Source organism: Mus pahari, chromosome 8, assembly GCF_900095145.1.
Source record: "Mus pahari chromosome 8, PAHARI_EIJ_v1.1, whole genome shotgun sequence".
In the NCBI taxonomy this organism is placed as follows: domain Eukaryota; kingdom Metazoa; phylum Chordata; class Mammalia; order Rodentia; family Muridae; genus Mus; species Mus pahari.
In genome coordinates, this window is record NC_034597.1 from 12,155,285 (window position 1) to 12,168,707 (window position 13,423).

Consider the following 13,423-nt stretch of genomic DNA (forward strand, 5'->3'; position numbering starts at 1 on the left):
AAAAAAAAAAAAAAAAATATATATATATATATATATATATATATAATGTTAAACCCATAAGGATTAAAAAAAAGAATATCTTCCATGGAGATCAATGAAAGCCAGAAGGGTGCTGTCATCTTCCTGTGGACTATCTGGGTCTATACATATGACATGTGTTCTCAAGGTACAGTGTCTTCCCAATCTTCCATTCACTTCTGTCCTCCTCCATCACCTCTCAGCTGAGACTTAATAAACAACAGGGGAGAAAACTAGCTAGAAGATGGCACTTTCAGTCTGGGGATTCCGACGAGAAATGCATTAACTACACTTCATCACTTCAAGGCCTTTTCCTTCATGACTCAAACAGGTTGGTTCACACTCAGGAGTGAAGCAAGGTATCTAAAAAATTATTCGATCATACTTCATGAAGATCAGCGCTTGATCTTAAAACAGTAATTCATGTCTTTTATTTCAGTCCACCTTGGGACACCCCATTTTCCCAGGAGGTATACTGATTTGACCCTGAAAAAGAATAATATTAGTTTGGGGGATGTTACCTGGGGGTCTATAGGGCTCCCCTGCCATGCTGGGCATCAGGACATCTGGGGACAGGAACTGTGGTTGGGGAGGGTAGAGTTTAGGATCAAGGAGAAATACAGGAGGATCATGGATGACAGGGAGGGAAGAGGAGCTGGAACAATGGTGCCCGGTTTCCAAAGTCTTTTTCCTCACGTTTGATGAATCCTTATAATGAGACAAGACAAAAAAGAAAAGAAAACAAAACAAAAAAAAAAAAACACAAAGATGAGGGTTAACATGGCAGGATGTGGTTGGATAAAGACAGTGAGGCAAGCAGGAGGGAATGGAAGGAACCAGAGTACAACACACCTTTTCCAGATGGGGCCTTCCTAGGAAATGCCTAAGACCCTCTCCTTCTACCTCTTTCCTCACAATGTCTACCTTCCTAGGTCCACCAGTTCGATCTTTAGCAAACACCTTAATGCTCACTGTACAATTAAAGAGATTGACATAGAAACTTAGAAATAGGAGCTCAGAGCTGAGCATGTTGATATATATACACCTATAATCAACAGTGCTCAGGAGATTGAGCAGGACTGCTTTGAGTTTAAAGCTAGCTTTACCCACATAGTGAGTTCAAAGCCAGACTGGGCTACACAAGGAATACCATATCTCAAAAAAAGGAAAAGAAAAAAGGGAAGAAAAGAAACCACAAGCATTAACCAAACAGGGGTTGTGGATTTAGTTCAATTGTAGAGTAGGCCCCGGGTTCAATTCCCCCGACCCACCAAAAATAAAGGAGACAGAGGACAGGAAAGGAGACAGGAGGAGAGGCAGAAAGGTATTTAAGGAGACTAGGAGGCTGAAGAGAATCTATACTGGGCACTAAACTACCTGCTAAGACACAGAACTGGACTCTACTCTGCCCTGCCACAGCTCTAGTCCATGGCTGCCTCTTCTGTAGGTCACACTCCTATTTCCAGTTGCTTCTGGTCTGCCATGGCTCCACTCACTTTTGTGGTAAAGACCCAGAAATATTTAATTTATTATCAAAGATGGTGAAACATTCACAATTGAATAAAGTTTACCAAACTCCTCCTCCTAGAACCACATTTTTCTAAGTTACTTAGACATAAATATTGGGTTTGCCCTTAACTTCCTATTTCTCATTCATCATGGTTAAAGAGATATTTCCACATATGGATTTCATATTTAAATTTCCCTGGACCATTGCAGAAGCCTCAGTCTGATCTTCCCATCTCCTGATACTTGCTTAATTGTATCATGAGGCCCCATGTGACAGCATGGCTGATCTTCCGCACTAATCCTCTATTGTCCCTGGGTTCTTTACACACACTCTTTTTTCTCTTACTGCTTATTATAATTACTATTTTGGAGACAGCATATTGTTATGTAACCCAAGCTGGCTCAAACTTAAAATGCTCCAGCCTCAGGACTAGCAAGACGGCTCATGGAGCTGGAGAAATGGCTCACTGATTTGGAACACTGGCTGCTCTCTCAAAGGACCTGGGTTCAACTCCCAGAACCCACATGGCAGCTCACTTGCAGTATCTAATTTCATTTTTTTTTTTGTCTTATTTTTTTGAGACAGGGTTTCTCTGTGTAACCCTGGCCATTCTGGAACTCACTCTGTAGACCAGGCCAGCCTCGAACTGACAGATCCGCCTGCCTCTGCCTCTGGATCGCTGGGATTTAAGGTATGCGCTGCTACCACCACCCAGCCACTAAAAAGGTTTAAAAACAAAACAAAACAAACAAAAAGCCCTCCAACCTCAACCTCACAAATATAAATATTATAGACAAGCATCATCTCACCTAGATGTTTCACAAACACATCAACTCGTCCTCTATCAGGCCTTTACACTTGCTTTTCTGTTATCAGGAATATTGTGTCATGGCCCTAAACTTCCTATCACTGGAATCTTTGATCAAATGTTAATTCCTCTCACTACCTCTTAACTATCCTAACAAAAAGCAGCCCTAAAGAAACAGGTCTTTAATTCCTTATTTCCTTGACTTATTTTATTCTTCATTATCATAATTATCACTATCTTGGGTTATATCATTTATTTATTGATGATTGTCTTTCTTCCTGTTGTAGAATACATTTAATTTCACATCTGTAACATCTGAAACAATGCAAGTACTTAGTAAATAATACATTAATCTATATGCCAGTCTAGTTAGTTTCATTTAATAGGCTGCAAGCCATTCAAGGGAAGAATGTGTGTTATATCATCAGCTATGTTCATAATATTTAGGGAAGTGTCCCAGAGAAAGGATTTCTAGTGGAATACACTACCGCAGTCCCTTTGTCCTCTTGCCACCTTCTCTGTAGTTTTAAGCCTCTTCAGAAAAAAGAACCACCTTAAATATGGTGCTCTTCATAGGTATGTACTAGCCCATTTCCTATTTTATCCCCTTTTTTTCAGGGGCAAGGAGTCCCAATCCAATTTTCTACTTCTAATCCATATGTCTCATATCCAGACCTAACCGACTATTTCCAGTAGTGAATACCCAAATTTAAGTATATTTAACTCTCCCAAACATAATTACCAACCCACAAGACATGAATATCATTCTTGGTTTCTCTTTCCCCTGTGTGCAGGCAGTCAGGCAGTCACCAATATTGTCTTTACTTCCTGACTCTCCAATATATTTACTTCTCTATATGCTCTCAAACTCCTGTGTGACCTACAGAATCCTCTGTAATCCATGATCTGACTCCTGCTTATAGTCCTTCCTGTCATTGTCAACAATTCTATGGTTTCTCTTCATCAGACTTTCTAGTCTTGTCATACCAATTATTCCCTTTTAATCTAGTAAACATATGCTTCAGTTCCAGGTGCCTGACAGACTCACTGTTCTTTTTCAATGACCCTTTCCCTGGTATCTCACCTCTTCTAGGATGGTCTCATAGCAGCTAGCATTTCATCACATTATAAATGTTTGTGTGTTTATCTGTCCCTGCAGTAGACTAAATGCTCCATGAAACCAGACACTGGATCACTCATTCAGCACACTGTTTGAAAAGCATAATCAATAAATCAATAAATAATTGCATGATAACTACACAGAAGCCAACTCTCTTGGGAAAATAATATTTCAATTAAATGCATTGAAAATATGTGAGAACAAATGCTATGCTAGGGAAATCGCCTTTTCCCAAAGAAGATGAGGAAGAGGAAGAGGAGGAAGAGGAGGAGGAGGAGGAGGAGGAGGAGGAGGAGGAGGAAGAGAAGGAAAAGATGAGGAGGAAGAAAAGGAAGAGTAAGCCGGGCGTGGTGGCACATGCCTTTAATCCCAGCACTTGGGAGGCAGAGGCAGGCGGATTTCTGAGTTCGAGACCAGCCTGGTCTACAAAGTGAGTTCCAGGACAGCCAGAGCTACACAGAGAAACCCTGTCTTGAAACAAACAAACAAACGAAAACAAAAAAAAAAAAAGAAAAGGAAGAGTAGAAACAGGAAAAAGAAGAAGAAGAAAAAGAGAAGGAAGAAGAAATGTTCATTTAGGAATTTACACTCAGTAACCCTAGAGTTCATTTTGGGAGGGAAATTGAATTGAACCTTTTAATTGTACCATGTATTTATAACCATTTAGCTAGGTGATAGAAGGGTTGCCCAGCACGTGAGGTCCTGGTTCAGTCCTGGTACTGCAAATAAAAATTAAGTTTGGTATAGTGGTACATGCCTCTCAACCCAGCACTCTGGAGGCAGGGGCTGGCAGTTCTCTGTGGAATCCAGCCTGGCTTACATAGTGAGTTCTACTAGCCAGAGTACATGAGACCCTGCAAATAATAAAAACAACAATAATAAAGCAAACAAAATAAAACCTGTTTTTACATTTTTATCCACTAATCTGGTAGACAAGCTTCAAAGCAGGATGCTTCGTATTCTGACCTTTATAGTAATGAAAATTCAATTTGTTTTAGAAAAGTATATAAAATTCTCAGAAAAGTAGACTACCTATACACCTAGCCAACAATCCAGTATTTGAGTCTGTTGACTAATCTCTACTCCTTGGGTGTAATAGTGACAGTAATCCCCAGAAGGTAAAGACAGGATAGCACCATAAATTCAAGACCAGCATGGTCTACAGAGGAAATCAGAAAATTGCCAGGGATATGTACATAGTAAAACCTTGTCTCAGAAGAAACCAAAACACAGAAATAAAGTAAAAATAAAATAAAAAGTCTCAAAAAGGAGGGTTTTTAATCATTTCTCTTTTTTTGTTCACACATTTCACTCGATTTAAAACTTCCTGGAGTGCGCTCAGCTGTGCACTGAGCTGGAGAGAAGGTGAAACAGCAGCTCACACTCCTTGCAGCCTCTCGTTACCTGTCCTGTTGACCCAGCACCACTTGCACTAGCCCCTTTGCAAGCCTTCCTCTCTAGCACACCACCTGCATCCAGCACCTTAGCACTAGAAGCCGATACCTGAGAGACAGGCACTGTGCTCGGTTCATAAAGAACATGCTCCATCTCTGCTGTGAGAGGCTTCGAGAGATCAAGCCCAGGGGCTGAGTGCAGTCTCCTCCCCATGCCATCTGCAGAGCCTAAGGAGGAAAACATAAAAGCAAGTTGAAGCCGCCTCTCCTCTAGAATCTGGGCCTGGAAGAACAATCATGGATTTCTCTCATTAAGTAATTAATATGCATCTCTGAATTCAGTGGAGAAGCATGGTCCTTGAATGTATAAACGCCAAATTTCAGAATATGGATAAATTCCTATAGGTCACAAAAATCAAAACTACTGAAGACATTTCCAGGAAAGGAGCTAGAAGGACAATCAGCTGAATATCATCATCCGTCAACATTTCTCTTTTATGAATAAAATGAGCTTTGTTTTCAGAATCAAGCCCAATACTTGAAATCTATAAAGGAAACTATCTGACAGAGTGATCTTCTCTAACATAGTGTGGAAAGAAAGGAAATTATGTCTCTAGTTCAGAATTTAAATGACCATAGTTATTGTATATCAAAACTTCTTCCTTTGCTCTAATAGGGAAATGAGTTCCAGAGTTTGATTGAGATGCTGTTTAACCAGAATTGAAACTCAAGTCTTTCAAGGTTAAGCACGGTATTTTCTTAGCTTCTGATACCCTCCTTCTGTCTGTCTCTCTCTCTCTCTCTGTCTCTCTCTGTCTCTCTCTGTCTCTCTCTCTCTCTCTGAGCAGGATCACGTTAGAAATATTTAGCATGTGTAATATTCTGTTATCCCAATTTACTCCTAGCTTTTTTCAATCACTTAAATTATAATCAAACATCAATACTGCTTTAAACTGGATATGTGAAGCCCCACAAGTCTTATGAAAATGTACCTGCCCTACATTTGGTGCGTATGTATGTATGTATGCATGCATGTATGTATATGCATACACGTCTGGATATGATACTTTGATATATATACACACAGAGAGAGTGCTTAAGTATACTGTTGATGTTAGTACTTAAGACTGCTTTTGTTCTATATTTTAAATTTTCTAGTATTTTCAAGTTGCATGGAAATAATTTTATCCATGTTTAACTAAAACATTAAAAGTAGCTTTTGTTAAGAAAATTTCAGGCCAGATATGGTGTTACTTAATGCATTTCCTGCTACTTAATGCATTGGTTCTCATAATAGTACTGATTCAACTGAGAGCTTTAAAAATTATACCTATCTGGTCTACAAAGTGAGTTCCAGGACAGCCAGGGCTATACAGAGAAACCCTGTCTCAAAAAACCTATACTGTTTAGTTGTATAACACCTGACTAACACATATGAAGCATTGGGGGTTCAATCCTCAGAGGGTAGAAAGGGGGAATATACATGGAAACTCGGAAAACACCAACGTCTTGAGCTACACCTTGTTTGGTTGGTTGGGTTGGGTTGGTTGCGGATTATTATTTATTTATTTATTTATTTTGAGACAGGGTTTCTCTGTGTAGCCCTGGCTGTCCTGGAACTCACTCTGTAGACCAGGCTGGCCTTGAACTCAGAAATCCACCTGCCTCTGCCTCCCAAGTGCTGGGATTAAAAGCAAGCGCCACCACTGTCCAGCTTGGTTTGTTTTTTGAGACAGACTTTCTCTGTATAGCCCTTGCTGTCCTGGAACTTGCTCTAAAGACCAGGCTGGCTTTGAACTTGGAGATCTACCTGTTTTAGCCTCCGAATGCTGGGATTAAAGGTGTGTGCCACTGATTGGGAGGAATTTTTACTTTATTATTTTTTAAAGATTTTATTTATTTATTATATGTTAGTACACTGTAGCTATCTTCAGATCTCATTATGGGTGGTTGTGAGCCACGATGTGGTTGCTGGGATTTGAACTCAGGACCTCTAGAAGAGCAGTCAGTGTTCTTAACAGTTGAGCCATCTCACCAGCCCCCAAGAATTTTTACTTTAAAAGGCTATCCAACAAATAAATAATTTTAAAATGCAGCCTGGTGTAGTGGCATACAACTGCAGCATCCGTGCTTGTTAGGAGCGGCAGAAGGGTAAAGGAATTCAAGGCCAGGCTGAGCTTTACAAAAGACTATATCAATTTTTTTTTTTTTAAATAAATGGCTTAGTGGTTAAGAGCACTGAGGACCTGGGTTTAATTCCCAGCACCAAATCATAATTCACAACCATCTTTAACTCCTGTTCTAGGGAATATGACTCCCTCTTCTGCCCTCCGCAGGTACTGCACACATGTGGAGCACAGACACACATGCCAACTGCTGCAGGTTGTCCACTGAACAGGGCACTATGCTGAGACACACACATATATACACACACTAAATACATATTTTAGTTTGTTTGGTCTTTTATATTGTTTCATTAAGTGTATATGTGTTACGTCTACATATGTCTGTGTAGCACTTGCATGCAGTAGCCACAAAGGCCAAAAGAGGACATTAAATCTCCTGGAACAGAAGTTACAGATAGTTGTAAGCTGCCATGTGGTGTTAGAAATTGAACCTGGGTTCTATGTAAGAGCAGCCAGTGCTCTAAGTCATTAAGCCATCTCTACAGTCCTGTATAATATCCTTTCTTAATTTTATTTATCTATGATCTTGGCGACTGAAGCCAGACTCATGCATGCTAATGCTACATGCTCTACTGCTGATGCATACCTATATGTCTATAATGTCCTTTGATCACAAACATTTTAACTTTGATGTAGCAGTTTATCTTTTTCCATCCAGTACCTATTTTCTTAGTGTCACATCTAAGAAATTGTCAAATCCAAGTCTTAAAGCTTTTTTTTCTGATTTTTACAATTTTTGCGTATAAATTTTGACTGAACAAACTCAAGTCATTTTCTAATGTTTTAATGGATATGGGTGTTTCGCCTGATATCTGTGCACCACACATGTACCTGGTGCCTGCAGAGAAAAGACTAATGCAGCAGATCCCCTGAAAATGGAGTTAAAAATGGCTGTGAGCCATCTTGTGGGTGCTGGAAACTGAACCTGGATCCTCTCAAGGAACATTCAATGATTTTAATCACTGAGCCGTCTCTCAAACCATACTAAACATGTTTTTAAAAAGAAACACTACATTGCCTAATATGTGTTTCAAAAGAAACAAGTAAGTCGACATAAATATAGCGCATCTCAGTCTTAGGGACCTGTATCAATATTACTGTGCTGAGCACTGGAGGAAACTAGAGCAGACCAACCAGCCTTTGTGTGGCATGTGTGTATCTATACAGGATTTTACAACTATGAAAGCATGAACTTGTAAGCAATGCACCATATAATTCTGTTACAATGACCACAATGTGACTAGGTACATTTTAGTCTATAATAATAATCTTATGGGAAAAAAAGTTTTGTGAAAAGGAAAAGTATGTGTGAAGGTGTTATGGTCTTTTGTTGATGAAGTGCCAAGTTAATCATCATGGGACCTGGTACTAGGCACCTCGGGGTTAATTGTAACAGTCATCTTTACTTTTTTAATATATTAACATTTTTCTTTTCTTTTCTTGCTTTTTGAAATGCAGCCTTACTATGTGAGCGTGTACACCAGACTGGCCTGGAACACAAAAGGATCTGTTTCCCTCTGCTTTCCAAGTACAACAGCATATCTGGCCTGAAATTTTCATAACAAAAGCTACTTTTAATGTTTTAGTTAAACATGGATAAAATAATTTCTATGCAACTTGAAAGTACTAGAAAATTTAAAATATAGAACAAAAGCAGAGTTTATATAATTCTTCAGGAACTAATATGTAAGAACTAATCAGGTCATAAAAATCCAAACACTGATTAATCTCATTCATATGAAATGTTCCAAAGAAATCAGTGTATACAGGAAATACTTGTGCTTACTTGGAGTAGGGAGAAGGATAAAGTACAGGGGCATAGGACTGCTGCTGGATCAGAGTCCTTTGGAAGGTGACAGAAACACTTTAAAACTGGCTGTGGTGGGCAGGTAAGAGCATTGGCTGCTCTTGTTTGAGTCCCAGCACCCACATGGTGGCTTACAACCATCTGTGACTACAGTTCCAGGGGATCCCATGTCCTGTCCTAGTCTGCAGTTACAAGGAATGCACATGGTATGCAGACATACATGCAAGCTAAATGCCCATAGAGTTAAAATAAAACTGGTTGTGGTAAGCTAGTGTAGTATCTCCATTGAGCTCTAATACTCTGGGAAACTGAGGCAAGAGGGTCCCCATACATTTGAGGATAGCCTGAGCTACATGATGAGTTCAATACCATGGTGAGACAATCTCGAAACTGAGCCATCTCTCTAGCCTGCTTCCACCTTTATGTAGATCATGCGAATTGAGTTCAAGTCAATAGACTTGTGCAACAAGTGCCTTTACCCACTAAAGCACCTCAACAGCATGATACTATTATCTGTAAAACACTTAACTTGAACTTAATGCTTGCATATTTTTTCTCTCACATTAGAAGAATGCATAGTGAAGTATATCCCAGCTTCTCCTCATTCATTTAAATTTTTCTATATTAACCTGTCTTATATACCTAAAGAGTACTTAGTAAATCTTATTATAAAGTCCACACTAGAATGCATACCAGAAATATATCTTAATACTAACTCTTGAGTCTATTTAATATCCAGGAAACATACACAGCAGTCCCTGGAAGAACCAGGGCTTGGGAAAATCGGAAAATGGGAAAATGCCACAGTGACTTGTTGCAAGATGAGCGTGAAGCCCGATTCTCGGATCAGTTTAACATCTAAAACACAGAAAAAGAAGACTCTTCTCAGCCTTCCCCACACTGTATAACTCACCCTCAAAGACCTGTGAAGCAGTTCTTTGCCCTATATTCTGTAGAACCCACCAGCCAAGACTTACATTTCCTTACAAGGAGGGAATTGCTCTCCTAGTGATAATTCCGACCCAATTTCAATTCTGACCAAGAAAACAAAATTGCCTAGCCCTTGTCCTGAAGGCTCTATGAGGAAAGCTAAAGGTCTCATTGCCTCCTGGTAAGCTAGCTATACTGTACAGAACACGACCCCCACTTCTGACCTTGTTCTCTGGCTTTCAGTTTTTACATGTCCCTACCACCGGTTATGTTTACCTGCTAGGCTAAGTGGCTGCCAAGCCACATCCTGTGATCTCCAGTCAGAATAGCCAGTATGAGAAGAGGCCTGAAGGCTTGCTTGGTAGAGAGACTCCAGTTCAGAGGTCTCCTGCTCTGTGTCTTGGTTCCAGTGTGGATGCAAAAGGATATGATTTCTTTCTGGGTAGGTTACACGTGTGTGGGAATCATGGGAGTAGGACTTGACTCCTGGCCCAGGGGCACTGGGTTTAACCTGAGAATCACAGAGCCTTGTGACATTTACCCAAGAATCCAAAGGCAAAGAAGTCCCCAAGGTGATACTACTACCCAGCTCCTTGGGCCTAATATCTGTTACTTGGGGTAGCTTTCCTTGGTATATATCTGGCTCAGCCAACCTGGGCTGTCCTCTCCTCGAGGTTTCACCATTAGGTAGCCCAGAGTCCATGGAAAGAGAATGATGAACTGCAGGTTCTTCCCAGCAGGGTAGTCTTTCCCTGCCATCTGGAGAAGGGGGTTGTTTTACCCAGCGACAATGTTCTTTTCCTGGACCCTGGGATAATGGAGGCATAAAGTCAGAAGGAGAAGAGCTCTTCCTTAGACCATTTGGCAAACTTCGATCCTGGGAACCTATAACATCTCTCGTGGAAGTATTCTGAATCTTCTGGAATTGCTCTGCCAATGAGCGGACAAGTCCTTTTGTACTGGGGAACTCTGGCCTATAGGGCTCCTCACTGCCTCTGACCACTTTTGAAGTCAATGAAGTCTGGAGACTTTGGGCTTGAACATGTTGGTTAAGTTTCTGCATGGGGTCAGTAGCATGAAGCACAGGTGAAGAAGCAGCAGACATGATGGGGTGGCAGGAACTGTAAGGGGGAATACTAGGCTGAGCTGATGAACTTGAAGGACTATTTAGGCTATGTATAACTCTCTCAGAAGTGGCTTCTCCTGTTGAATATGACCAAGGCATCCCCATGGATCTATCAACAGGATTCTTTTTTCCTTCGAACAGCTGATCTTGAGCTGTATCTCTTCCTTCTTGTGGTGGGAATTTGCTGCAACAGCTGTTGTCCTCCCTGTGGCCTTGGAGCCTATCTGCAAGGGGATCTAATGGCAGGCATTCATGTTGAGAACTCATCTCAGTTCTACCTGTTGCTTTAGGTAAATCCTGCCTCTGGAATGCAGAGTGATGGATGCTGTCCACCTCAAAAGACGTCAGAAGCTTCAAGGAAGATGTCCTAGGGGGACTGTGCTGTGAAACAGACGAAGCAGGTGACTCTGGGATGAATGAGGAGTGTAACTCAGGGCAGGAAGCAGGTGAGTGGCAGAAAGAGGAAGTGGCCCCAAGCTCTGTGTCCTCGCAGGGTTCCAGCGGTGCCTCCTGGTTTAACAATACTTGGAGCGTGATAGGCTGTTCACTGAAACAAATGGAGAGAATCAGTCACACCATGCCTTGACTAACAATAAATCTTCCCAAAAAAAACTACTCATTCAGTTCCACTCTAGCTATTCACAGATATGATGAACAGAATAAAAAAGGCAAACACAAACAAAGCCAATAGTTTACAGTTTCACAAAAGAAAATAAAGTATCACCAAATTTGTACATACGTTATTAAGTCCAGTGTTTGTTAATATTCTTTACTACTTGCAAAGCCCCATTCCAATCACATTCTACTTGCAAATTTAAAAAGATAAAAATTGCCAGGTAGTGGTGGCACACTCATTTACTCACAGAACTCAGGAGGTGGATCTCTGAGTTCAAGGCCAGCCTGGTGTACAGAGTGAGTTCTAGGACAGCCAGGGCTACAGAGAAACCCTGTCTCAAAGAACAAACAAACAAAAGATAAAAATTGCTTCTTCCACAGAAGGCAAAGTCTAAAAGACACTCACACTATGCAACAAAAGTACTGGAAGCTGTACAAAGAGAGAAGTGCTACCCTAGGGTCCGATGGGGTAGCTCAGTCAACAAAACGAAGAGACTTTACTACAGAACACAAGGTGATTTTGACTCCTGGGAAAACGGACATCAACTATCACTGCATTCTTCACTCAAATGTCTCTTCACAGTGGTAGAATGGGGTTCTCTTAAAAGTGAGGAGGGGAAATTAGGACATAATGCATTTAGTTAATTCTCACTGTTTTATATTTATGACCAAAAAAAAAAAAAAAATGCATCCTGAGAGGAAACTTCAACCTTCAACTTTAGAGTTTCAGATAAGGATTAAGACACTGAAAATCCATCATTGGAGTGCTTTGAACCCCAAATGTTTTAGGCATGGGCACAATAATGAAATAAGTTTGGACCCTGAAGCATCTCAGGCTTCAGATGTCAGGGCTAAGGGTGTTCAACCCATCTATATGAGTGTTCCAAAATCTAAAAGAAGAAAAAAAATGAAATCTGAGCTGAGTACGGCAGTGCAAACCTCTAAGCCCGGCATTCAGGAGCCAAGGGCAGGAAGACTGTAGTGAGGCCTAACAGTCTACCTACCAAGTCCCAGGCCAGCTACGCAACCCTATCTCAAAAAATAAAGAAAAAAAGACAGAGGGGGGGAGAAGTGGAAGGGAGGAAGGAAAGGAGGGAGAGACATAAAGACAGAGACAGAAACAAAGACAGAGACAAAGAAAGGCAGAGATGGATGGTTAAGAGACAGACAGGGACAGATAGACAGACAGAGACTTACTTTTGGTCTCAAGACATTTTAGATAATATGAATCTGTATATCCCAGATGTTTGTAGGTTTAGTCATCCAGTCACTCTTGTAACATGACTGTGATAATTTAATCAAAACTTTGCCTAGTGATGTAGTTCAACTGGTAGAGTGCTGGCCCAACACGCAGGATGCCTTGGGTTCAATCCACAGAACTGAATAAGCCTGAGTGGTGTTTAACAGGCCTGTAATACTAGCACTCCAGAGGCAAAAAAGAAATATCAGGAGTCCAAGGTATTGCAGACCCTAGTTAGTCTAGACTATAAGATAGATCTTGAGGCTAGAAAAGGGGGGAGGGGAAGGGGGAGGGAGGGAGGGGGAAGGGAGGGATGCTACATTGACGGTAAACGAATCTGTATCGGAATTCTATACTCTTACCACTTATTAGCTAAGTAACTATCCTCTCTACAAGCCCCCTTATTTAGAAAGCATGCTGAGCAACAGGAACTATCTCATCAGGTAATCGGAACAAACAAAACAGAAAATGCTTGCCTCTGACCTGAGCCCAGGCAAATGTTCAAAAATGTTAACAAGCATAATGGAACTGATAGCTAAAAGACCAATAATCGAGGCAGAGAATGTGTAGCTTACTAGCAGAACACCTGCCTAGTAGTATAGTATATACAAGTTCCTGGATTTTATTCCCAGGAAAACACACACACACACACACACACACACACACACA

General features: G+C 40.8%; 1 protein-coding gene across 6 annotated transcripts in view; it reads right to left on the reverse strand.

Annotated features, from left to right (window-relative positions):
* Positions 1–13,423, reverse strand: part of Usp54 (ubiquitin specific peptidase 54) — a 96,164-nt gene that overhangs the window by 2,873 nt on the left and 79,868 nt on the right. For 5 of the 6 annotated variants that reach the window (XM_021203269.1, XM_029541737.1, XM_029541736.1 and 2 more), the window contains 3 exons: positions 10,050–11,446; positions 4,960–5,078; positions 540–726 (listed from right to left, as the gene is read on the reverse strand). In XM_021203269.1, coding sequence (XP_021058928.1) covers positions 540–726; positions 4,960–5,078; positions 10,050–11,446 — 1,703 coding nt within the window. Of the gene's footprint in view, positions 1–539; positions 727–4,232; positions 4,311–4,959; positions 5,079–10,049; positions 11,447–13,423 lie in introns of those variants that run through there. The other variant, XM_029541739.1, reaches the window with a different exon arrangement.